Consider the following 24500-nt stretch of genomic DNA (forward strand, 5'->3'; position numbering starts at 1 on the left):
ATATGGTACATTAAAAGTTGCTCCAAAGCTTTGTCATGTCCCCAACAAGAGGTGCAATTTATTTTTCTTTCCCTTGAGTCAGGTAAAGATTTAACATAGCAGTCTTCAGTTTGTCTGTTATGGACTGAATTGTGTCCCCTGAAAATTTTCAGGCTGGAGTTTCAACTCCCAGTACATCAGAATGTAACCATATTTGGCAATGAGATCTTCAAAGGGATACCCTGCTGGGGGCAGTGAATGGTAGGGGGTTCTAACCCCAGATTGACCTGTGTCTTTATGAGAGGAGGAAGAGACACCTGGGATGTGCATGCACAGAGAAGACTCCGTTAATCTCTACATAATGATGCCTGCTATTCGCAACATCAGGAAGATAGCAAAAGAAGTAAAAATAGGAAAATGGAGATAATCTTAGAAAAAGGAATAATCTATCATATTGTTCTTTGTTTTGATATCACACATACAATCTATTAACAAATACTGATGACTCAGATGCAAAACGTGTCTAAAATCTCACCAGTGCTTATCCACTTAACATTTAACCACTTATCTCTCACCTCTAAGAGCTTTGCCTTTCTTCTTCTACCATGTCCTTTTGCTGCCTACATCTACATGGAAATCAGAGTAATAGTTTTAAAAAAAAAGTCTGATTATGTCATTCTTTTTTCCCAGAACACTTCAGTTGTTTTCTATCTCATAGTAAGATTCCAAGTCCTTACCACAGACTATAAGGACTTTCATGATCTGGTTTCTCTCTGATTTGATCTTGTATTACCCGTACAGTCATTCAGTCTGTTCCAGACATAGTGACACTCTTGTTAATCCTAAATGTTCAAATGTTCTCTTCCTTCATGACTTTTGTTCTTGTCTTCAAGTCTCTTTCCATAGAGAGATGCTAGCTTTCTCATTTTTCTCATTTAAATCTCTGCTAAAATATCCCCTGATCAGAGTAAAATTCTTTGACCATGATTTTTGACAGAGCCACACATTTTTTTTCTTTCTATTTTTTATTGAAGAATAATTGCTTTACAGAATTTTTTGTTCTCTGTCAAACCCCAACATGAATCAGCCATAGGTATACATATATCCCCTGCCTTTTGAAACTCACTTCCATCTTCCTCCCCATCCCACCCCTCTAAGTTGACACAGAGCCCCTGTTTGAGGTTCCTGAGCCATATAGCAAATTCCTGTTGGCTATCTATTTTAAATATGGTAATGTAAGTTTCCATGTAACTCTTTCCATATATTTCATCATCTCCTCCCCTCACCTCATGTCCATAAGCTAATTCTCTATTCTGTTTCTCCATTCAGTTCAGTTCAGTTCAGTTGCTCAGTCGTGTCCGACTCTTTGCAACCCCATGGACTGCAGCATGCCAGGCCTCCCTGTCCATCACCAACTCCTGAAGTTCACTCAAACTCACGTCCATTGAGTCAGTGATGCCATCCAACCATCTCATCCTCTGTCATCCCCTTCTCCTCCTGCCACCAATCCCTCCCAGCATCAGAGTCTTTTCCAATGAGTCAACTCTTCACATGAGGTGGCCAAAGTACTGGAGTTTCAGCTTTGGCATCATTCCTTCCAAAGAAATTCCAGGGCTGATCTCCTTTAGAATGGACTGGTTGGATTTCCTTGCCGTCCAAGGGACTCTCAAGAATCTTCTCCAACACCACAGTTCAAAAGCATCAATTCTTCAGTGATCAGCTTTCTTCACAGTCCAACTCTCACATCCATACATGACCACAGGAAAAACCATAGCCTTGACTAGACGGACCTTTGTTGGCAAAGTAACGTCTCTGCTTTTGAATATGCTATCTAGGTTGGTCATAACTTTCCTTCCAAGGAGTAAGCGTCTTTTAATTTCATAGCTGCAATCACCATCTGCAGTGATCTTGGAGCCCAAAAAAATAAAGTCTGACACTGTTTCCACTGTTTCCCCATCTATTTCCCATGAAGTGATGGGACCAAATGCCATGATCTTCGTTTTCTGAATGTTGAGCTTTAAGCCAACTTTTTCACTCTCCACTTTCACTTTCATCAAGAGGCTTTTGAGTTCCTCTTCACTTTCTGCCATAAGGGTGGTGTCATCTGCATATCTGAGGTTATTGATATTTCTCCTGGCATTCTTGATTCCAGCTTGTGCTTCTTCCAGTCCAGTGTTTCTCATGATGTACTCTGCATATAAGTTAAATAAGCAGGGTGACAATACACAGCCTTGATGTACTCCTTTTCCTATTTGGAACCAGTCTGTTGTTCCATGTCCAGGTCTAACTGTTGCTTCCTGACCTGCATATAGGTCTCAAGAGGCAGGTCAGCCACCCTATAAATTCTTTAGTACCATTTTTCTAGATTCCATATATGTGCATTAGAATGCGATATTTAACTTGCTCTTTCTGACTCACTTCACTAAGTATAATAGGTTCTATGTTCATCCACCTCATCAGAACTGACTCAAATGTGTTCCTTTTTATGGATGAGTAATATTTCCTTGTGTATATGTACAACACTTCTTTATCCATTCATCATCAATGGACATCTAGGTTGCTTCCAGTTCTAGCTATTGTAAATAGTGCTGCAATGAACAACAGGATACATGTGTTTTTTCAATTTTGGTTTCCTTAGGGTATATGCCTAGGAGTGGAATTGCTGGGTCATAAGGTGGTTTTATTGGAGAAGGTGATGGCACCCCACTCCAGTACTCTTGCCTGGAAAATCCCATGGATGGAGGAGCCTGGAAGGCTGCAGTCCTGGGGGTCGCGAAGAGTTGGACACGACTGAGCAACTTCACTTTGACTTTTCACTTTCATGCATTGGAGAAGGAAATGGCAACCCACTCCAGTGTTCTTGCCTGGAGAATCCCATGGATGGGGGAGCCTGGTGGGCTGCCGTCTATGGGGTCGCATAGAGTCGGACACGACTGAAGCGACTTAGCAGCAGTAGCAGCAAGGTGGTTTTATTCTTAGTCTTCTAAGGAATCTCAATACCATCTTCCACAGTGGCTATATCAGTTTACATTCCCACCAACAGTACAAGAGCATTCCCTTTTCTTCACACCTTTTCAAGGATTTATTTTTTGTAGACTTTTTGATGATGGCCAGTCTCACTGGTGTGAGGTGCTATATGATTTTAGATTTGATTTGCATTTCTGTAATAATGAGAAATGTTGAGCATCTTTTCATGTTTTTTAGCCATCTGTATGTCTTCTTTGAAGAAATATATGTTTTTGTCTTTTCCCCACTTTTTGATTGTGTTGTTTGTTTTTCTGGTATTGAGTTGTATGAGATACTTGTATATTTTGGAAATTAGTCCTTTGTCAGTTGTTTCATTTGCTATTATTTTCTCCCATTCTGAGGGTTGTCTTTTCACCTTGTTTATAGTTTCCTTTGCGGTGCAAAACCCTTAAGTTTAATTAGGTCCCACTTGTTTACTTTTGTTTTCATTTCTGTTACTCTAGGAGGTGGGTCACAGAGGATCTTGCTTTATGTCATCAAGTGTTCTGCCTATATTTTTCTCTAAGAGTTTTATAGTTTCAGGTCTTATATTTAGGTATTTAATGCATTTTGAGTTTATCTTTGTGTATGGTGTTAGGAAATGGTCAAATTTCATTCTTTTACATGTAGCTGTCCACTTTTCCAGCACCATTCGTTGAAGAGGTTGTCTTTGCTCCATTGTATATTCTTGCTTCCTTTGTCAAAAGTAAGGTACCCATAGGTACACGGATTTATTTCTGGGCTTTCTATCTTTTTCCATTGGTCTATATTTCTGTTTTTGTGCCACTATCATACTGTCTTGATGACTGTAGCTTTGTAGTATAATCTGAAGTCAGGAAACTCGATTCCTCCAGCTCCATTCTTCTCTCTCAAGCCTGCTTTGGCTATTTGGGGGTTTTTGTGTTTCTACATGAACTGTGAAATATTTTATTCTAGTTCTGTGAAAAATACCATTGGCAATTTGATAGGGATTGCATTGAATTTATAGATTGCATTTAGTAGTCTAGTCATTTTCACAATATTGATTCTTCCTACACAGGAACATGGAATCTCTCTCTCTCAATCTTTTTATGTTTTATTTGATTTCTTTCATCAGTGTCTTATAATTTTCTGTGCACAGTTCTTTTGTCTCCTTAGGTAAGTTTACTCCTAGATATTTACTTCTTTTTGTTGCAATGGTGAATGGGATTAATTCCTTAATTTCCCTTTCTGATTTTTCATTGTTAGGATATAGAAATGCAAGCGATTTCTGTGTATTGATTTTGTATCCTGCAACTTTGCTAAATTCACTGATTAGCTCTAGTAATTTTCTGATACTATCTTTAGGGTTTTCTGTGTATAGTATCATGTCATCTGCAAACAGTGAGAGCTTTATTTCTTCCTTTCTGATCTGCAGTCCTTTTATTTCTTTTTATTCTCTGATTGCTGTAGCTAGGACTTCCAGAACTATGTTGAATAATAGTGGTGAAAGTGGACACCCTTGTTTTGTTCCTAATCTTAGGAGGAATGCTTTCAGTTTTTCACCACTGAGAATAATGTTTCCTGTAGGCTTATAAATATGGCCTTTACTATGGTGAAGCAGGTTCCTTCTATGCCCATTTTTTGAAGAGTTTTAATCATAAATGGGTGCTGAATTTTGTTAAAGGCTTTTTCTGCATCTATTGAGATTATCATATGGATTTTATCTTTCAATTTGTTATTATGGTATATCACACTGATTGATTTGTGAATATTGAAGAATCCTGCAATCCTGGAAGAAATCCAACTTGACAATGGTGTACAAGCTTTTTGGCGTATTGGTGAATTCTGTTTGCTAAAATTTTGTTGGTCTTTTTTGCATTTATGTCCATCAGTGATATTGGCCTGTTGTTTTCTTTTTTTGTGTCCTCTTTGATTTTGGTGTCAGCGTGATGGTGGCCTCATAGAATGAGTTTAGAAGTGTTCCTTCCTCTGAAATTTTTTGAAAGAGTTTTAGAAGGATGGGCATTAGCTCTTCTCTAAATGTTTGATAGAATTCTCCTGTGAAGCCATCTGGTCCTGGGCTTTTGTCTTTGGGGAGATTTTTGATCACAGTTTCAACTTCAGTGCTTGTAATTAGTCCTTCCAGCGCTGGAACAGCAGCTGTGTGACACTGGTGCAGTGGCTGCACAGCACTAGAACAACATTGAGAAGACACCCCATGCCCAAGGGCAAGGGAGAAGCCCTAGAAAGACGGTAGGAGGGGGGAAATCACCTTCAGAATCAAACCCCATATCTGCCAGAGACACTCAGAGGGCTCAAAACATCTTGTGCTCACCAGGACCCAGAGACCCCACAGAGACTGAGACAGAACAGTATTTGAGTGTCTTCTGAGGAGGTACAGGTCAGCAGTGGAACCTTCAGGGGAAGGGGCTCTGCGTGCAGTAGACCTGGGTATGGCATAAGCCCTCTTGGAGGAGGTCACCATTAAATCCACCATACAGCCCCCAGAACTCACACAGGACTGGGAAACAGACTCTTGGAGGCACAAACAGCAGCTTGTGCACACAAGGACCCAGGAAAAAGGAGCACTGACCCCACAAGAGACTGACCTAGAATTTCCTGTGAATTTCCAGGGGTCTCCAGTGGAGGTGTGGGTTGGCAGTAGCCTGCTGCAGGATTGGGGCACTGATTACAGCAGTGCCTGCATAGGACCTTTTGAAGGATGCACCATTATCTTCACTACCTCCACCATACTTTGGCCCCAAGTCAAATAACAGGGAGGGAACACAGACCCACCCATACACAGAAAATTAGATTAGAGATTTAATGAGCATGGCAATGCCTATCAGAACAAGACCTAGTTTCCCTCTCAGTCAGTCTCTCCCAGCAGGAAGCTTCCATAAGCCTCTTATCTATCTTGATCAGAGTCAGACAGACAGAAACCCACAATCACAGAAAACTATCCAATCTGATCACATGGACCATAGCTTTGTCTAACTCAATGAAACTATGAGCCATGACATATAAGGCTACCCAAAACAAATGGGTCATGGTGAAGATTTCTGACAAAACATTGTACACTGGAGAAGGGAATGGCAAACCACTTCAGTATTCTTTCCTTGAAAATGCCATGAACAGTTCAGTTCAGTTCAGTTCATTCGCTCAGTCATGCCTGACTCTTTGTGACCCCATGAACCGCAGCACGCCAGGCCTTCCTGTCCATCACGAACTCCCGGAGTTCACCCAAACCCATGTCCATCGGGTCAGTGATGCCATTGAACCATCTCATCCTCTGTCGTCCCCTTCTCCTCCTGCCCTCAATCTTTCCCAGCATCAGGGTCTTTTGAAATGAATCAGCTCTTCACATCAGGTGGCCAAAGTATCTTACAGCTATAGAAACTGTGTCTCAGAATTTTAGATCCCTTCTCCAAGGCCACACACTAATTAAGTGGAGGAGCCAGGATTGGAACCTAGGGTGACAATATACAGCCTTGATGTACTCCTTTTCCTATTTGGAACCAGTATGCTCTAACTGTTGCCACTGACCAGATACAGATTTCTCAATAGGCAGGTCAGGTGGTCTGATATTCCCATCTCTTGAAGAATTTTCCACAGTTTGTGTGTGATCTACACAGTCAAAGGCTTTGGCATAGTCAATAAAGCAGAAGTAAATATTTTTCTGGAACTCTCTTGCTTTTTTTCATAATCCAATGAATGTTGGCATTTTGTTCTCTGGTTCCTCTGCCTTTTCTAAATTCAGCTTGAAAATCAGGACGTTCACGGTTCATGTACTGTTGAAACCTGGCTTGGAGAATTTTGAGCATCACTTCCCTAGCGTGGTCGATGAGTGCAACTGTGTGGTAGTTTGAGCATTCTTTGGCATTGCCTTTCTTTGCGATTGGAATGAAAACTGACCTTTTCCAGTCCTGTGGCCATTGCTGAGTTTTCCCAATTTGCTGGCATGTTAAGTGCAGCACTTTCACAGCTTCATCTTTAGGATTTGAAATAGCTCAACTTTAATTACATTACCTCCACTAGCTTTGTTCGTGGTGATGCTTCCTAAGGCCCACTTGACTTCTCATTCAGGGATGTCTGGCTCTTCTGGGTCATGAAGATTTTTTGTACAGTTCTTCTGTGTATTCTTGCAACCTCTTCTTAGTATCTTCTGCTTCTGTAAGGTCCACAGCATTTCTGTCCTTTATTGTGCCCATCTTTACATGAAATGGTCCCTTGCTCTAATTTTCTTGAAGAGATCTCTAGACTTTCCCATTCTATTGTTTTCCTCTATTTCTTTGCATTGATCACTGCGGAAGTCTTTCTTATCTCTCCTTACTATTCTTTGGAACTCTGCATTCAAATGGGTATATCTTTCCTTTTCTCCTTTGCCTTTAGCTTCTCTTATTTTCTCAGCTATTTGTAAGGCCTCCTCAGACAACCATTTTGCCTTTTTGCATTTCTTTTTCTTGGGTATGCTCTTGATCACTGCCTCCTGTACAATGTCACAAACCTCTCTCCATAGTTCTTCAAGCACACTGTCTATCAGATCTAATTGCTTTAATCTGTTTGTCACTTTTACTGTATAATTGTAAGGCATTTGATTCAGGTCGTACCTGCATCTTCTAGTGGTTTTCCCTATTTTCTTCAATTTAAGTCTGAATTTGGCAATAAGGAGTTCATTATCTGAGCCATAGTCAGCTCCTGGCTGTTTTTGCTGACTGTATAGAACTTCTCTATCTTTGGCTGCAAAGAATATAATCAATCTGATTTTGTATTGACCATCTGGTGATGTCCATGTGTAGAGTCTTCTCTTGTGTTTTTGGAAGAGGACGTTTGCTTTGACCAGTGCATTCTCTTGGTAAAACTCTATTAGACTTTGCCCTGCTTCATTTTGTACTCCAAGGCCAAATTTGCTTGTTAATCCAGGTATCTCTTTACTTCCTACATTTGCATTCCAGTCCCCTATAATGAAAAGGATATCTTTTCTGGGTGTTAGTTCAAGAAGGTCTTGTAGGTCTTCATAGAACTGTTCAACTTCAGCTTCTTCAGCATTACTGGTTGGGACATAGACTTGGATTACTGTGATACTGAATGGTTTGCCTTGGAAACAAACAGAGATCATTCTGTCATTTTTGAGATTGCATCAAGTACTGCATTTCAGACTCTTTTGTTGACTATGATGGCTACTCCATTTCTTCTAAGGGATTATTGCCCACGATAATAGATATACTGGTCATCTGAGTTAAATTCACCCATTCCAGTCCATTTTAGTTCGCTGATTCCTAGAATGTTGACATTCACGCTTACCATCTCCTGTTTGACCACTTCCAATTTGCCTTGATTCCTGGACCTAACATTCCAGGTTCCTGTGGAATATTGCTCTTTACAGCATCGGACTTTACTTCCATCACCAACACCCACACTTCCAACACCCACAACTGGGTGTTGCTTTTGGTTTGGCTCCATGTCTTCATTCTCTCTGGAGTTATTTCTCCACTGATCTCCTGTAGCATATTGGGTACCTACCTATCTGGGGAGTTCATCTTTCAGTGTCCTGTCTTTTTGGCTTTTCATACTGTTCATGAAATTGTGCTGTTTGTCTGTGCATATTTATTCTTTAATTCTTCTAGATCTTTGTTAATTGATTCTTGCATTTTCTTTGTTTTGTTTTCAAGGTTTTTGACCATCTTTACTAACATTATTCTGAATTCTTTTAGGTATTTTGCCTATTTCTTCTTCACTTATTTGGACTTCTGTGTTTCTAGTTTGTTCCTTCATTTATGTAGTACTCCTCTGCCTTTTTATTATTTTGTTTTTAAATTTATTGTGTTTGAGGTCTCATATTCTCAGCCTTCATGGTTGAATTCTTTCTTCCTTTTGTTTTCTGCTCTTCTAAGTTTGATCCAGTGGTCTGTGTAAGCTTCCTATGGAGTGAGATTTGTGCTGTTTGTTTGTTTGTTTTTTCCTCTGATGGGCAAGGCTGAGTGAGGTGCTAATCCTGTTTGCTGATGATTGAGTTTCTATTTTTGTTTTGTTTGTTGTTTAGATGAGTTGTCCTACACAGGGTGCTAATGGTGGTTGGGTGATGCCATGTCTTGTATTCCAATGGTTTCCTTTGTGTGAGTTCTCACTATTTGAATCCTGGTAGGGTTAGTTCTCTGGTAGTCTAGGTTCTTGGAGTCAGTGCTCCCACTCCAAAGTTTCAGGGCTTGATCTCTTCCATGCAGTGACGCCCATCCACTTGTGGAGAAATTAAGCAGCATGACTCTGAACTCTGGAGACACACATTTTAAAGTCAATTCCTATCTTCAAAATTTGGCATTATTTTTTTGTAGAATTTATCATCCCTATCTGACATGTTATATATTTATCTGTTTACTGTCTATCACTCCTCACTAGAACCCAAATATCATGAAAGCAAGAATTCAGTCTGTGTTTTTTACACTGAAGCACCAGTGTCTAGGATATCACCAAGCACATGGTGGGTATTTTTTAAACTGACTTATCACCCGATGAATAATTAATAGATGGCTTAGTCAAAAATCAACCAAAAAATGTAGAATATACCATTTTAGACTTTCTCAGACATCTAAAATGTGATTTCAGTAATAAAAAGAGGCCATTAAATTCAATAAATGAAAGATAACAGTAAACATAAAAAATCTTAACCAACGCAAGATAAACAACAGATGATGTTATGAGGTCACACCACTACCTGACTCCTCTCCCTGAGAGTCTCCAACTCAGCTCCTTTCCACTATGGTGTTTTAGACAAAATAAAGAAATACTACTATATTGAACACTGGGTGTTCTTCAGAAGGAATGATGCTAAAGCTGAAACTCCAGTACTTTGGCCACCTTATGTGAAGAGTTGACTCATTGAAAAAGACCCTGATGCTGGGAGGGATTGGGGGCAGGAGGAGAAGGGGACGACAGAGGATGAGATGGCCGGAAGGCATCACGGACTTGATGGACGTGAGTTTGAGTGAACTCCGGGAGTGGGAGATGGACAGGGAGGTCCATTTCATGGGGTGCAATTCATGGGGTCACAAAGAGTTGGACACGACTGAGCGACTGAACTGAACTGAACTATACTGCTATTATAACACGTGAAGAGGAAAATACCAACAGTGCTTTGTTCACAATAAGTTTTTCCCAGAATCTTTTGTGATTAAACAATATTCAGGGCTTCTCTGGTGGCTCAAAGGTGAAGAATCCAACTGCCAATGCAGGAGACATGGATTCGATCTCTGATCCTAGAAGATCCCACATGCCATTGAGCAACTACAGAATCTGTGCTCTAGATCTCAGGAACCACAACTACTGAAGCCTTTGTGTCTAGAACCCATGCTCCACAAGAGAAATCTCCACAGTGAGAAGCACTTGCACTTCAACAAAGAGTAGCCCCCACTCTCCACAACTAAAGAAAAGCCTTTGCACCAATGAAGATCCAGTACAGTCAAAAATAAATAGATAAATAAAGTTTAAAAAAAGCAAACAATGTTCCTTCAGTGGAGACTGTATTTAGGAAGTTAGTTATCAGGTTAATGCACAAGGGAGGTTTCATGAATTAAAGAAAAATACACTGTAGTGTGGTCTTTTAGAAAGATACAATACATTCTATGATTATACAAACTATTATGTATTTGTTTTTTCCAAATAATTTTTATTATATCTACCAGTTTTCCCTTAGGACAAATTCATTATATTTACTCTTTCTCCCTCAGAGTTAACAAACATTTCCATTATTTATTTTTTTTGTAAGAGTCATCTGATATATAAGAGCTCATAAGAGCTCATATGAATACTCGAGGATATAAAATAAAGAGCATGCCTTCAAGGAAAAAATATGAAGCACCATTCTTCATAGAAGACTTTACATACCTACTCTTACATCTAGAAATGAAATAGAAGGAGTTGAGAAAAATATTTGCTTCATGTTACTTCTAATATATACAATTTTTCTTGGTTTAAACTTAGAGATATCTCTTCTGCAAAAAAATAATAATGATTAAAATTTATATCATTTTTGTTATTTGGTTGCTAAGTTATGTCCGACTCTTTTCAACCCAATTGACAGCAGCATGCCAGGCTCCTCTGTCCTCCACTATCTCCCAGAGTTTGCTCAGATTCATGTCCATTGTGTCAGTCATGCTATTAGCCATCTTACCCTCTGTTGCCCTCTTCTCCTTTTGCCTTCACTCTCTCCCAGCATCAAGGTCTTTTTCATCAACTCGACTCTTTCCATTAGATGGTTAAGGCATTCAGAATTAGTCTTTCCAATCAATAACTGGCACTGATTTCTTTTAGTATTGACTAGTTTGTCCTCCTTTCTGTCCAAAGGAATATCAAGAGTCTTTCCAGCACCACAATTCAAAAACATCAGTTCTTCAGCGCTCAGACTTCCAACTCTCATATCCATATAAGACTACTTGAAAAACCATAACTTTGGCTATATGGAACTTTGCTGGCAAAGTGATGTCTCTACTTTTTAATACGCTAAGTTTGTCATAGCTTCCTTTCAAGGAGCAAGCATCTTTTAATTTCATGACTGCAGTCACCGTCCGCAGTGAAATTGGAGTGCAAGAAAATAAAAATCTGTCACTTCTTCCACTTTTTCCTCTTCTAATTGTCATGAAGTTATGGGGCTGGGTGCTATGATTGTACTTTTTTAATGTTGAATTTCAAGCCAGCTTTTTCACTCTTTTCTTTCATTCTCATCAAGAGGCTCTTTAGTTCCTTTTCACTTTTGCCATTAGAGTAATACCATATGCATATCTGAGGTCACTGATATTTCTCCCAGCAATCTTCATTCCAGCTTGTAATTCATCCAGCCTGCCATTCTGCATAATGTCCTCTGTATATAAGTTAAATAAGCAAGGTGACGACATACAGCCTTGCTATACTCCTTTCCCAATTTTGAACCAGTCTGTTCTTCCATGTCTGCTTCTAACTGTTGCTCCTTGACCCACATACAGGTTTCTCAGGAGACAGGTAAGGTGGTCTAGTACTCTTCTAAGAATCTTCCACAGTTTGTTGTGGTCCACACAATCAAAGGTTTTAGCATAGTCAGTGAAGCAGAAGTAGATATTTTTATTTTTTGCTTCCTCCATGATCCCACAAATGTCAGCAAATTCATCTCTGGTTCCTCTGCCTTTTCTAAACCCAGCTTGCACATCTGAAAATTCTTGGTTCATGCACTTTTGAAGCCTGGCTTGAACTATTTTGATCATTTAGCTTGCTAGCATGTGAAATGAGTGCAGTTGAGTAGTTTGAACATCCTCTGGCATTGTCCTTCTTTGGGATCGGAATGAAAACTGACTTTTTCCAATCCTGTGGCCACTGCTGAGTTTTCCACATTTTCTGACACATTGAGTAAAATACTTTTTAACCACATCATCTTTTAGGATTTGAAATGACTCAGCTGGAATTCCATCACCTCCACTAGCTTTGTTTGCAGTAATGCTTCCTAAGGCCCATGTGACTTCTTACTCAGGCTATCTGGCTCTAGATGTGTGACCATACCACTGTGGTTTTCCAGGGCGAATGGAAACCCACTTCAGTATTCGTGCATGGAGATCCCAATGAACACTATGAAAAGGCAAACAGATATGATACCAGAAGATGAGTCTACCCCCCGCCCCCCAAGTCAGATGCTACTGGGAAGAGGGGAGGGTAAATACTAATAACTCCAGAAAAAATGAAATGTCTGGGCCAAAGAAGAAACAACACTCTGCTGTGGACATGGCTGGTGGTGAAAGTAAAGCCCAATACTGTTAAGAACAATAATGTACAGGCACCTGGAATGTTAGGTCCATGAATCAAGGTAAATTGGATGTGGTCAGCCAGGAGATGGCAAGATTGTACATGGACATCTTAGGAATCAGTGAACTAAAGTGGACAGGAATGGGTGAATTAAATTCAGATGGTCATTGTATCTACTCTTGTGGGCAGGAATCCCTTAGAAGAAATAAAGTAGCCTTCAGAGTCAACAAAGAGTCTCAAATTTAGTACTTGGGTGCAACCTCATCAACAACAGAAGGATCTTAGTTCATTTCCACAGGAACCATTTAACATCACAGTAATCCAAGTCTATGCTGCCAACGACTGATGCTGAAGAATCTGAAGTTGACAGGTGCTATGAAGACCTACAACATCTTCCAGAACTAAGACCAAAACTCATATGCCATTTATTACATGCTATTCTAAGCACTTTCTGTTTAATAACTCATTTGACTTTACAAGAACCCAGTGAAGAAGTGGTTACTATTCCTCCCATTCTATTGATGGAGAAATTGAAACACAAAGTAAATGGCTCAAGGTCATACACACAGAAAGGGGCAGAACTGAGATTTGATTTTAGGAAATCTCTTAACTGGGCTATACTGCTTCTAAGGTTTCCAATTGTCTTTTCTACTTTCTTGAAAATATTGTTCTTAAAATAAAACCATGTGATCATTATAGAAACTATAGGAACAATAAGTATAGTTCATCCAAATAGTTGATGGTGGATCACTGTATATTTTCTGCTATTTTTTCCTGCCCAATATTTCTTTTATATAATTGAGAGGAAATTATGTGTGTTACTACATCTTACTAAGTCCTGAGTTTAGGCTATATGTAGTCAAACATATCATAACATCTCTGCATTGCATGGCAGGATAAAATTTTGGAGACCTTTGTATATTTCTCTATTTCTTCTTTTCTGTCCTCTGTCCTCTTAAAATAGGGTGTGTGTATCAGGGGAGAAGAATCTTCAGACAGTTGCTTTTCTCAGCTCCAAAAAGTACATGGATAACACAGGGAACTCTGCTCAATATTATGTAACTACCTAGCAGAATGATATCACTGATTCAACAAACAAGAGTTTGAGCAAACTCTGGGAGATAGTGAAGGACAGGGAAGCCTGGCATGCTGCAGTCCATGGGGTTGCTAAGAGTCAGACATGACTTAGTAACTGAACAACAAGTAGAAAAACAATTTGAAAAAGAAAAGATATATGTATATGTATAACTAAGTCACTTTTCTATTCTCCTGAAGTTAACACAACATTGTTAATCAACTCTACTCCAAAATAAAATATTCAAACAAATAAACTTAAACAACAACCAAAAGTACATGGAAGAGATGTTTCCAGTGCTCTTGCTGGTTGGAGGAAAGAGGGATAACTCTGAGGGAATTCGGAAGAGAGAAAGCTTCTCTAGTCTAGATTAAATTTTGATTTCTGGGGATGAAGAAAAGTACTCAGATAACCTTGGATTTCTGTAGGAGAAGACCCAAGTAAAACCTCAGTTCTGTGTCAGCTACCAGGAATGATGGTTAGACTTCAAGGAGGCTGGTTCCACTGCTGATTCTAGGCACCGGATACCTAACCACTTTACATATGCCAGGAATGCAGTGTCACAGAGAAGCAGCAGTCAATGGACCAAGAAAGCAATGGTTTATTCCTGTTTTCAGACTTTGAAAGTGGTGCATGGAGGATATTCTTGGTACACTTTTGAAACAACATCTAATGAGAAGGTGGGTTGAATGTGTTCCTTTCCTGTTGACTATAGGATAAGGATGAGAGGATAAGGGAAGATAATAATACCCGTTTCTAATTTATCTAATCAAAGAAAAGATGTTTTCTGGAGTAAAAGGCATTAGAATGTAGATAGCAGGCCTTATTGAAGAAGAAATATGTGATGGAACTCCCTTGTGGTCCAGTGGTTGGGAGTCTACCTGTCCAAGGAGGGGGTGCGGGTTTGATCCCTGGTCCAGGAAGATTCCACATGCTGCTGGGTAGCGAGTCCATGCATCACAACCATGGAGCCCACATTCTAGACATTGGGAGCTGCAACTCGTAGGCCCATGTGTCACAGCTACTGAAGCTCACAGGCCCTAGAGCCTGTGTTCTGAAAGAAGAGAAGCCACTGCAATGAGAAGGCCATATACTGCAGTGAGAGAAAGTCTGCATGCAGCAATGAAGACTTAGCACAGCCATAAATAAATAAACAAATACGTAAAATCTGTGAGAACAACAACAACAACAACAAAACTGTGATGAAAGTGATTGGCAAAAAGAACCTGGCCCAGATCAAGTGTACTGTTCATGGAGGGGTCACCAGGTGGCACAGTGATAAGGAAACTGCTTGCCAATGCAGGAGACACAAGAGATGTGGTTCAATCCCTGGGTTGGGAAGATCCCTTGAAGTAGGAGATGGCAACCCACTCTGGTATGCTTGCCTGAAGAATCTCACAGACAGAGGAGCCTGGCAGGCTACGATCCATGGAGGTGCAAAGAGGTGGACATGACTGAAGCAACTTAGCACACATGCAGCTTCAAGAAGATTAGTTTCAGGAATGGATTGAGGCTGTTAATAACTGTGTATATACAAGTCAACAGTGTCATCCTATTAAAGAATAGCAATATTTGGTGACCCAAAGGCATTTTGGGTGTGGTGTCTCCGACTGAGGCCAACATAGGAAGAGAGGAGGCAGATCAGACAAATCAGGGAGAATGGCAGAGGAAACAGGCAGAATAGGATGGAATGGGTACATCACAGTTAACAATGTCAGCTTGGCTATTCTGCACAAAAACATAAAACCTTTAATTAACCGTTAAGCAGTCTACTCCCTTTTTCCTCATATCAAGTCCCACTTAATTATCTTGCACTATTATGATTCTATTATTGTTATTTGATAAAATTTATCCCTGCCCATGTGAAATTAATTATCCCTTGGCCTTTCCACAACAATATAGTGGCATGTGTCACACCACACATGTATGTTTAACACAATTAAAAAATGAGGTTACATGTTTGTCCTTTGTTTCCAAATGTATGCCTCTAAGAGTAGTCTGCCATTATAAAAACCTAGACTCCTAGTAACTTCTCAGAACCAAGAGTCGAACTGGGAAATCTGTGAGTTATTACTTGTGGTATATATGGAGGCTGGTGAATTATATATACATCTTTTCTATAAAGGGATTCACTCAAATTCTTTCATGGCCAGATGTGAATAGGGAATGTTGACTGTGGTGAACTGGTATCCATGTGCCTTGTCCACCTGGAGAAATCCTACTTATCTTTGATCAATCAGTTCTATCTGGGGGGGGGGGGGGAAGAAGGCACAGAGTACCCAGATATTGCAAGTGAGTTAGAGAAGATAGATGAATGTTCACAAAAACTTTCCTAATTTCTGAAAGACTAAGCAAAACAAAACACTATAGCAATGGGTTTTAAATAGTAAGCACAAGAAATTTAGCGTGAGGTGAATTGTTCTGTACGGGGAAGACAGTCATAAGTAAGTATATGAGAGCTTCTATTATTTTTCAGAGCAGATGTGTTTTTGTTTGAAAATTAAATTGAAGTATGTACCCCAACACCAATGAGTTCTGAAAAATACATTTTATTATGGGAAAGAAGCATCTGATCCCAAACAAAATTTAATTGTCATCTTTGATTGCTGTATCTCCAAAGGAGATAATTTACCTCTCTTGACTCCTTGGGAAAGTCTCCAGGGTGCTACCGGTTTTCTACTACCTTTAATCTAGTAGATCTTAGTGTGGTACCTTCCTATTGATAGCCAACTTCTCATCTGACATTCAACTCAGTAACACAGGTAGAGATATTAGTGGGGAGGCAATTATTAGGGATTTGTAAAATACGTAACATATCATTTGTCATTATGTCAAATGGTAGGGTTAAAATCAACTTAATCTGAATGTCATTCTAAAGATAGTATTCAAAGGAAAGCATTTACCCTGATAAACACTTGAGCTCAAACAGGATATCTTCCTCCAACTGTTGTATGAGTGTTTCCAAAATAGACCAAGAAAAGAGATGGAATGCTTTCTTTTATTAACCTAATTAACTTCTTAGCAGATAAACTGGGACTTCTCTGGTGGCTCAGATGGTAGGGAATCCACCTGCAATACAGGGAATGCAGGAGACCTGCCTTCGAACCCTGGGTCAGGAAGATCCCTGGAGATAAGGTATAATTTAAGTCTCTCAACCAGCCACCAAGGCTTTCAAAAGCCTTGCTGGTCTAACGTCAAGGCAGATGGTTATGGAGTTGGGTGATAAAAATCACTGTCTTAGAAAACTAAAAGATTAAAGATGATTAGTATCATTTTATCCTTGGGGAATATAAAGCTATAATAATCTTTTTTTTTTTAGTTACCATGTTGATCAAATATCAAAAGTTTAAAGTTTTCAACACAAATTAAATACAATAGCAGAATTGTTTGGGGTATAGTTGTCAGAAAAGTTCAATGTCATGTGTTTTTAGTTTTCAACAAATTTTGTTTGCAATTAAAACATACTATGCTACTAAAGTATATCTCAAAATAATTTCTGTATATTTTGTGTTTAAATAAGGATACATAAGAATTCTATTATTTGTTTATATGACAACAATTTATAAGACAAAAATTTTAAAAAGCAAATGCAGGAGTTTTATAATTTGAAACATTAATTTTGAATATTTTTTAAATACTAGTGGAATGTTTTTCGGTCTGATAAAATTCTTTTAAAAATATAAATAATATTCCTTTCAAAGAAGAAGTGAATTAAGTGGTACTATAATTATATTGGTTACCAAAAGCCAGTATTATATATCACAAGCACTTTGAAACTTTAATTGCATATAAAACCACTTATACACATTAACATGAAGAAAATATTGATCTCTTAGAACCAGTCAGTGAAACTAACTAAAATAATTATATTTATATTAGCTTTATGTCAGCACATTTTGGAATATAGCTGACCTTTCCTTTTACTTCTATTAAAAATACATTAATTTTCAAGGAGGGCAGTCATTATCAATATATTAAAAAGAGAAAATGGTTTCTAGTGACACTTTGAGAATTCAATTAAAAACTTGCTAAAAATATGATTCTTCTGTAAATTTTGTCCCATAAGACAAAATATTAAGGAATAATAAACTTAGAAACAGTAGTAGTATTTTCTCCTTTTGTTGTAAAATGATAAAATGATTCTCAATAAGTGATACAATCAGAACATGATTCATTATTTAACAATTCTCTGATATAAAATGAGCTTTTAACAATTATATTATTTACCATCAAACAACAAAGCATTTATAATTAGAAAACCAAAGACTTATAATGGAATTTATAACCTATTAATTTCACTTTGACAAAACAGCAAATATTGAGTATTGCATTTGGAAATCCATGTCAGTCACAGTATGAAGTATGAGCAATATTAAGTCAAATAAGATTTTGTCTTCATATGAAAAACAATGAGAAGTTAATGATAAAATACAAATCATTATAATAAATTGTCAAAAGTATGTTGACTTGTCTTTAAACCAAACTAAAATAATTGCACCTAAGAGTATCATCCCAACTTTTCAAGTATTTTTTTTTTTTAATTTCCCATGATCTTAAAGAGTGCCTTTATCTACAATAATCCTAAAAAATCCAAACATCTATAGTACACATCTAAAATAGCTGATTTACAAGCTTTGGCTTAAAGAGAAACAATCTTAAATAGCAAAACAAGAAGGTGACTTGATATTTTTAATGTATATAGAGTCCCAAACTGAAGAATTCTCTAACCATATTTAGCATTATTTTTAAAATGCAGTGTTTAGAGGAGTGATTCTATATTTTAATTTTTGATTTGACCATTAGTCTTTAAAGAATACACAATTAATTATGACCTAAGTCATCAATGAAAATTTAACCAGCTAATGAAAGTTTAACCACTGGATGAGTGCTGAATAGTTCATTCCAAACTTACTGCTTAATATAAATAAAAGATCTGAAACCTATAATTCATATGACATCAAACTATTATAATGAAATCACTGTCTCTTACATTCAAGACAAAGTGCTATATAAAATATCAATTTCTATTCAAAATCTTTACCTTCATTTAGCAACTAGAATGACAACAGACAAAACAACAAAATTTTAACATCTGAAACAATATCCTTACAAGTTAAAGCAGTTAACCTCACCATCTATGCCTGAACTACCTATTTTACATGGCAAAATAAATACATTTTGAAGATCCTAAAAATATTGTGAACAATTTTAAAAACATTTTAAAATTTATTTTTACCTTGAAAGGCAAAGGCTCTTCCGCAAGAGGACTAACTGGAAGTGAAGTGGTGCTACTTGCTGGGCTCATATCTGCACTCTATAAGAAAAACAAAATTAAAGAGGTATTTTTATAGTCATTTTTATTATTCATAATTTAGAATCTAACTCTTCTTATTAAAATAAAAAACAAATAAGTAAAAATGTGCTTAGTTTCTCAGTCGTGTCTGACTGCGTCCCCCTGGACTATAGCCCACCATATAGGCTCCTCTGTTCATGGTGTTCTCCAGGCAAGACTACTGGAATGGGTTGCCATGCCCTCTTCCAGGGGATCTTCCCAACCCAGGGACTGAAACCAGGTCTCCCGCATTGCAGATGAATTTTTTACCTTCTGAGCCACCAGGGAAGCCGCTCAGCTAGTAAAGTAAAATTGGCCGTAGAAAATTTCAAATATTTTTTGTAAAATGAAACGTTTTTAATTTAGAAATAGTTATCTAAGAAATTAATCAAATGATCACTTTTCAATTTGCATTTCAAGTTCATTTTATTATATATGAAAATCTTTTATGTTAGGATGGTATCCAGTGTTACACTTAACTTATATTCTTACATTTTTTGATTGTTATCCTGTACCTATAATGGTTCACTATAGTGCTATTTCAACACTTCTCAGGCTGATTTTCAAATAGGTGTCATTCTATTTATGGAGATTTAAATCATCATATCCAGTTTTTAATTTATCATGAAAAGCACATTTGCCATTAACTTACAACTATAAAATGAAGAAATATGATTTTTTTTTAAATTCCCATATCCATAGCTCTTGACAAACTTTTTTATATTCAACTAAACAAAACTTTAAGGACAAGATTTACACAAATATAAGAGAATTATTGGAATGTTGCTAATGCTGTTCTTTTTAGTCCTTTAAAAAAATGCAATCAGTTAAAACTTCTGGATTAGAGGTCTGTCATCATTTTTCCTAAAAGCAATAAAAAGATACCGACAATACATAGCAATAGAAGTTATTTTACTATGCTTTTAACTCATTCTCTCAGAGGAATTATTTCATTTAAGTAGATAAGCAAACAAAACATTGGGGAAAAAATGCACACCTACATTTTTTTAACTCCATTTCCAAATACAGATGAACACAAATAGAGAAAAAAACTTACAGTAAAGATTAAAACAAAACATGACTGACCTTGAGATAAGGGAACAAGTAGACAAGTTTGGCTGACAAATTCCAACAAAAGAACACACTCAAAGAATAGATGCTGTGGATGCTCTTTTTATTCAAAGATCATTTTCAATTCATTTGATTCAGGTACACAATAAACTGAAACACTTTAAATATTCATTAAAGTAGGATTACTTCTGACTATCAAGTCCAGAAAAAAAATGGCTATGAACTATAAAGATGAGAACCAAGAAACTCAGTGTATATATTTTTTACATAACATGTACTTTCTTTAGAAATTGACATAAGCCTGAACATTGAGTTACAGTGTCTAAAGGAGGAAATTAGATAAAAATTGAACAATAATTTACTAAAGGAAACAGGAAAATACATGCACCAGATAACTGAGGTGAGTTAGTTACTAATTTCTAAATATATTCAGAGCTCCTTGGCCATTTATTAGCACAAAATCAGGAAATATTCTGGACTGATGACTTCCACTATTTGATCATATGATGTAATGAAGAAACAAAGAGCTTTCTTGGTAATGAACTTACTGCAGAATTCTAACATAAGAAATGAGTGAAACATTTTTTCAGAAACAGAAAAACAAAATTTGAGCTGTTTCTCTATCATTAGCTTTTTCATGACAAATTAAGCAAGTGATAGAACCCAGTTCATATATAATTGAATTATCTGATATTTTTCCTAAAAGTACTGATATTTTGCATAACATAAGAAAGTATTATGTCTTTAAAAATCAGGTATTCAGGAGATAGAGACGACATTTGGCTATGAAAATCTGAAAGCCTGGATCAGATGAAGGGTTATTTAACTTCTGTAAGAAGACGAGCTGAAAATAAAGCTTCATGTTTAACTTCTTTTAGGGTTAAGGTCTCCCACAACTTCCCAGAAATAAATGTGTCATTCTAAGTATTATGGAAAGCAGACTCTAAAATATGCATCATGTAACCTTGATTATTTGAATGTCATTCTTAGAGAAAACTTTGTTTTGGCTTTAACTTTCAAATTCATCTTATAGCGTGACACTTTAATTCTATTGCTCTTAGGAAATCTTGAGGAAAATGTGTTTTAAAAGCACATCAATCTTATATGACAGCATCTGATAAACTGCACTTAATTATCAAGTTGAGAAACACACAGCAAAAAATAAGATAAAAATATCTTCAATTTCAGTTTGCTTTCCCATTTGTGTTTCAGTGATCTGTAATATAGGTGGCATTCCAATCTATTCATCCTATAGATAAAATACTGTAGTAAATCCTTCAGATATCTCTTAACCATACCTCATATTTTAATTAATTTACCCTTTCATTCAATGACAGCAATACCAATGCAACTCTATATCTAAATACAAATTAATAAAGTACTCTCAAGTTACAGTTGATGTTTTAAATCCTCAGTTTCAATATATCCTGGTAACAACTCTTGACTACCAATCTAGTACTTACTCTATCAACACTGATGTAAGAATTACTAGAAGTTACTGTTGAGGGGACACAAAAAGTATACAAAGTTATACTTAATTGTTAAAAAATGAGAAAGTGAATAGTATTTTTAAATCACAATAGGCAGTCGTTTCCCAATAAATAATGAGCAAGAAAGGAATTATTTTTGTTAATAACAGTTTTTCCAGGCTAAATTTTAGATCACAATTTGGAAAAATGCCATTGTATTAATATGCATTTTTACGTGCAAGCGTGCTTAGTCACTCAGTCATGTCCTGCTCTTTGTTACCCCATGGACTGTAGCCCACCAAGCTCCTCTGTCCATGGAATTTTTCAGGCAAGAATACTGGAGTGGGTTGCCATTTCCTACTCCAGTGAATCTTCCTGACCCAGGGATCGAACCTGCATCCTTGCGTCTCCTGTACTGGCAGGTGGATTCTTTACTTCTGTGCCATCTGGGAAGTCCATCCATTATTATAAATAATGTTATATATATATATATATATATATATAATGTTTGATTATAAATGTAATCACACTCAACTGTCACTGCTCAACTGTTAGAAAAAAGTGTTGAAACTTGAACATTACATCTTCTCTTAGATTGTACTATTCTATCTACTATTGCAAAATACAAATCTGGATTCATTGTAATAGCTTTGAGAAACATACTGTTCTTTCTTTTTACACAGAGAAATAAAATACTCTTAGTTGATTCTGTCACTTCTTACTATTGATCCTTTGTGTACAAAATTTGCTATCAGCCAGCCATTTGTATAATAACATAAAAATGAAAATTCAATTCTAAAATATTTTTCATTGATTCATAAATTAATGAGTTACTTTTTATCCAAGAAAATGACAGAATATTTTACAAGTATTAAAAATATTTTTCCAATTAAGCCATATTTTAAGTATAAGATTCTATATTAATGTGAGTGCCTGGGTTTGGATTTCTTGTAATGAGGGAACCAGGGCTCTTTGCAGAAGTAGGGGATTCCTGGGATGCGGCAAGGAAGGAACAACTTGTGCCAGAAAGTGCTCAAAAGATAATGGAAAGGAGTGTGCCAAAGAGATAAATGAGCCAACACGAGAGAGCACCCAAATGCTAAAGCTGGAACAATTTGAGCAACAATGTAAACAGCATAGTAATAGATTATAATCAAAACATAAAACAAAAAAGCATGAATTTATATATAAATAAATGAATACATAAACAATTGGAAAGAGATGACTCCTTTTTACAGAAATATTCCAAATAATTTATACAGATACTCCCCCTCTTCAAGATGGAGCATATCATCACAGCCAGCCTCAGGCTACGCTTAGAGACTTATTTCCAAAGAGAAGAGAATGAAAAAGGGAAAAGGTAACCTTTCAGTGGAGAAACATGGTAAACACTACCTCAACCAAGTTCTCAAGTTATCCTGTAGAGCGGCTATAGATAACACGATACAATGTGATGAAAGGGAAAGAAAGTGAAGTCGCTCAGTTGTGTCAGACTCTTTATGACCCCATGCACTGTAGCCTGCCAGGCTTCTCTATCCCTGGGGTTTTCCAGGCAAGAACACTGGAGTGGGTTGCCATTTCCTTTTCCAGAGGATCTTCCAGAGGAGTATTTTACCTCTGCAATCTTCCCCTCCAATGATATCAGTGTAAACATGAGAAAAACACTGTACAAAATCAAATTGAGAAACATTCTGCAAAAATCTGACCAAACTCAAGGTTACCACGGTCAAGGAAAGATTAAGAACTACTACAGATTATGTTGCTATGGAGACATGATGACTAAATGCAAGGAAGCAGCTTGGATTAAACCCTCAAACAGCACAAAGGACATTAGGGAAAATTGGTGACAGCTGAATAAATACCAAATTTAGTTAAGAGTAATGTATGAATATTGGTTCTTTGTTGTGATAGAGACTCTTCTAAGGGAGAATGATGACAACAGAGGAAACTGGAGGAGGGGCATATGACAGTTCTTTACTCTCATCTGAAGAGCTTTTCTTCAGACGAGCTGTTCTACTCATCTGACAGTATTTTGAAATTTTAAAAAAAAGTTAATTTAAAATATTCATTAGCAAAACAATCAGGCGTTTCAAGATTATAATACGTATTCTGTCATTATAGGCATATTCTAAGCTTTCATTAGGGCTATTCTAACTTTTATAAAAATAAATCGTGACAGACTATTTTATTGGGATGCATAACCTCTTCACCAAATAATCTTTAATTTTCTATGAAGATCTCACCAAAAAGCTGATGCTAAATTATTTTGAATACTTTCATGTTCCACATGGGAACATGTGGAAGGAAAAGCTTCAGCCACATAAGATGATCTATTTGTTTGGGTACTCTTAAGGTGCTTGGTAGAGTGAGTTTGCATTATTTATGTTTACTAAAGGCCTTCATTCTATAGTGCAAATCCATTAATTATATCTCCTCTGAAAGCATAATTAATGATCTGTCCTATGGAATTAAAAATATTTGTAAGTATTTCTTGAAGTGAAACATGATCAATTTGGCTCAAATCTGTTGAGTACATAAACAGATTTCAGTGTAAGTAGAATATTTTTATTTTTAAGCTATTAAGGTAAAAAATATGGTATACAGGGTATACAGTAATTTTTTTATGTCTAATAAAATTAAATGGTCACCTAAATGTATCTTTTTATTTTTAACTGGAGGATAATTGCTTTAAAAAGTTTTGCTGGTTTCTGCCATACAACGCAAGTCAGCCATAAGTGTGTGTGTGTGTACATATAAATAAATACATACATATAAATATCCTCTCCTTTCTGAGCCTCCCTCCCTCCTCCACTCCTGTCCACCTCTCTAGGTTGTCACAGAGTGA

General features: G+C 37.0%; 1 protein-coding gene across 3 annotated transcripts in view; it reads right to left on the bottom strand.

The window, feature by feature from the left end:
* CCSER1 (coiled-coil serine rich protein 1) overlaps positions 1–24500 on the bottom strand; it is a 1487503-nt gene that overhangs the window by 843761 nt on the left and 619242 nt on the right. For all 3 annotated transcript variants that reach the window (XM_061419670.1, XM_061419671.1, XM_061419673.1), the window contains exon 7: positions 19020–19097. In XM_061419670.1, the coding sequence (XP_061275654.1) occupies positions 19020–19097 (78 nt within the window). The remainder of the gene's footprint in view (positions 1–19019; positions 19098–24500) is intronic.

This window comes from Bos javanicus, chromosome 6 (assembly GCF_032452875.1).
Source record: "Bos javanicus breed banteng chromosome 6, ARS-OSU_banteng_1.0, whole genome shotgun sequence".
NCBI lineage: Eukaryota > Metazoa > Chordata > Mammalia > Artiodactyla > Bovidae > Bos > Bos javanicus.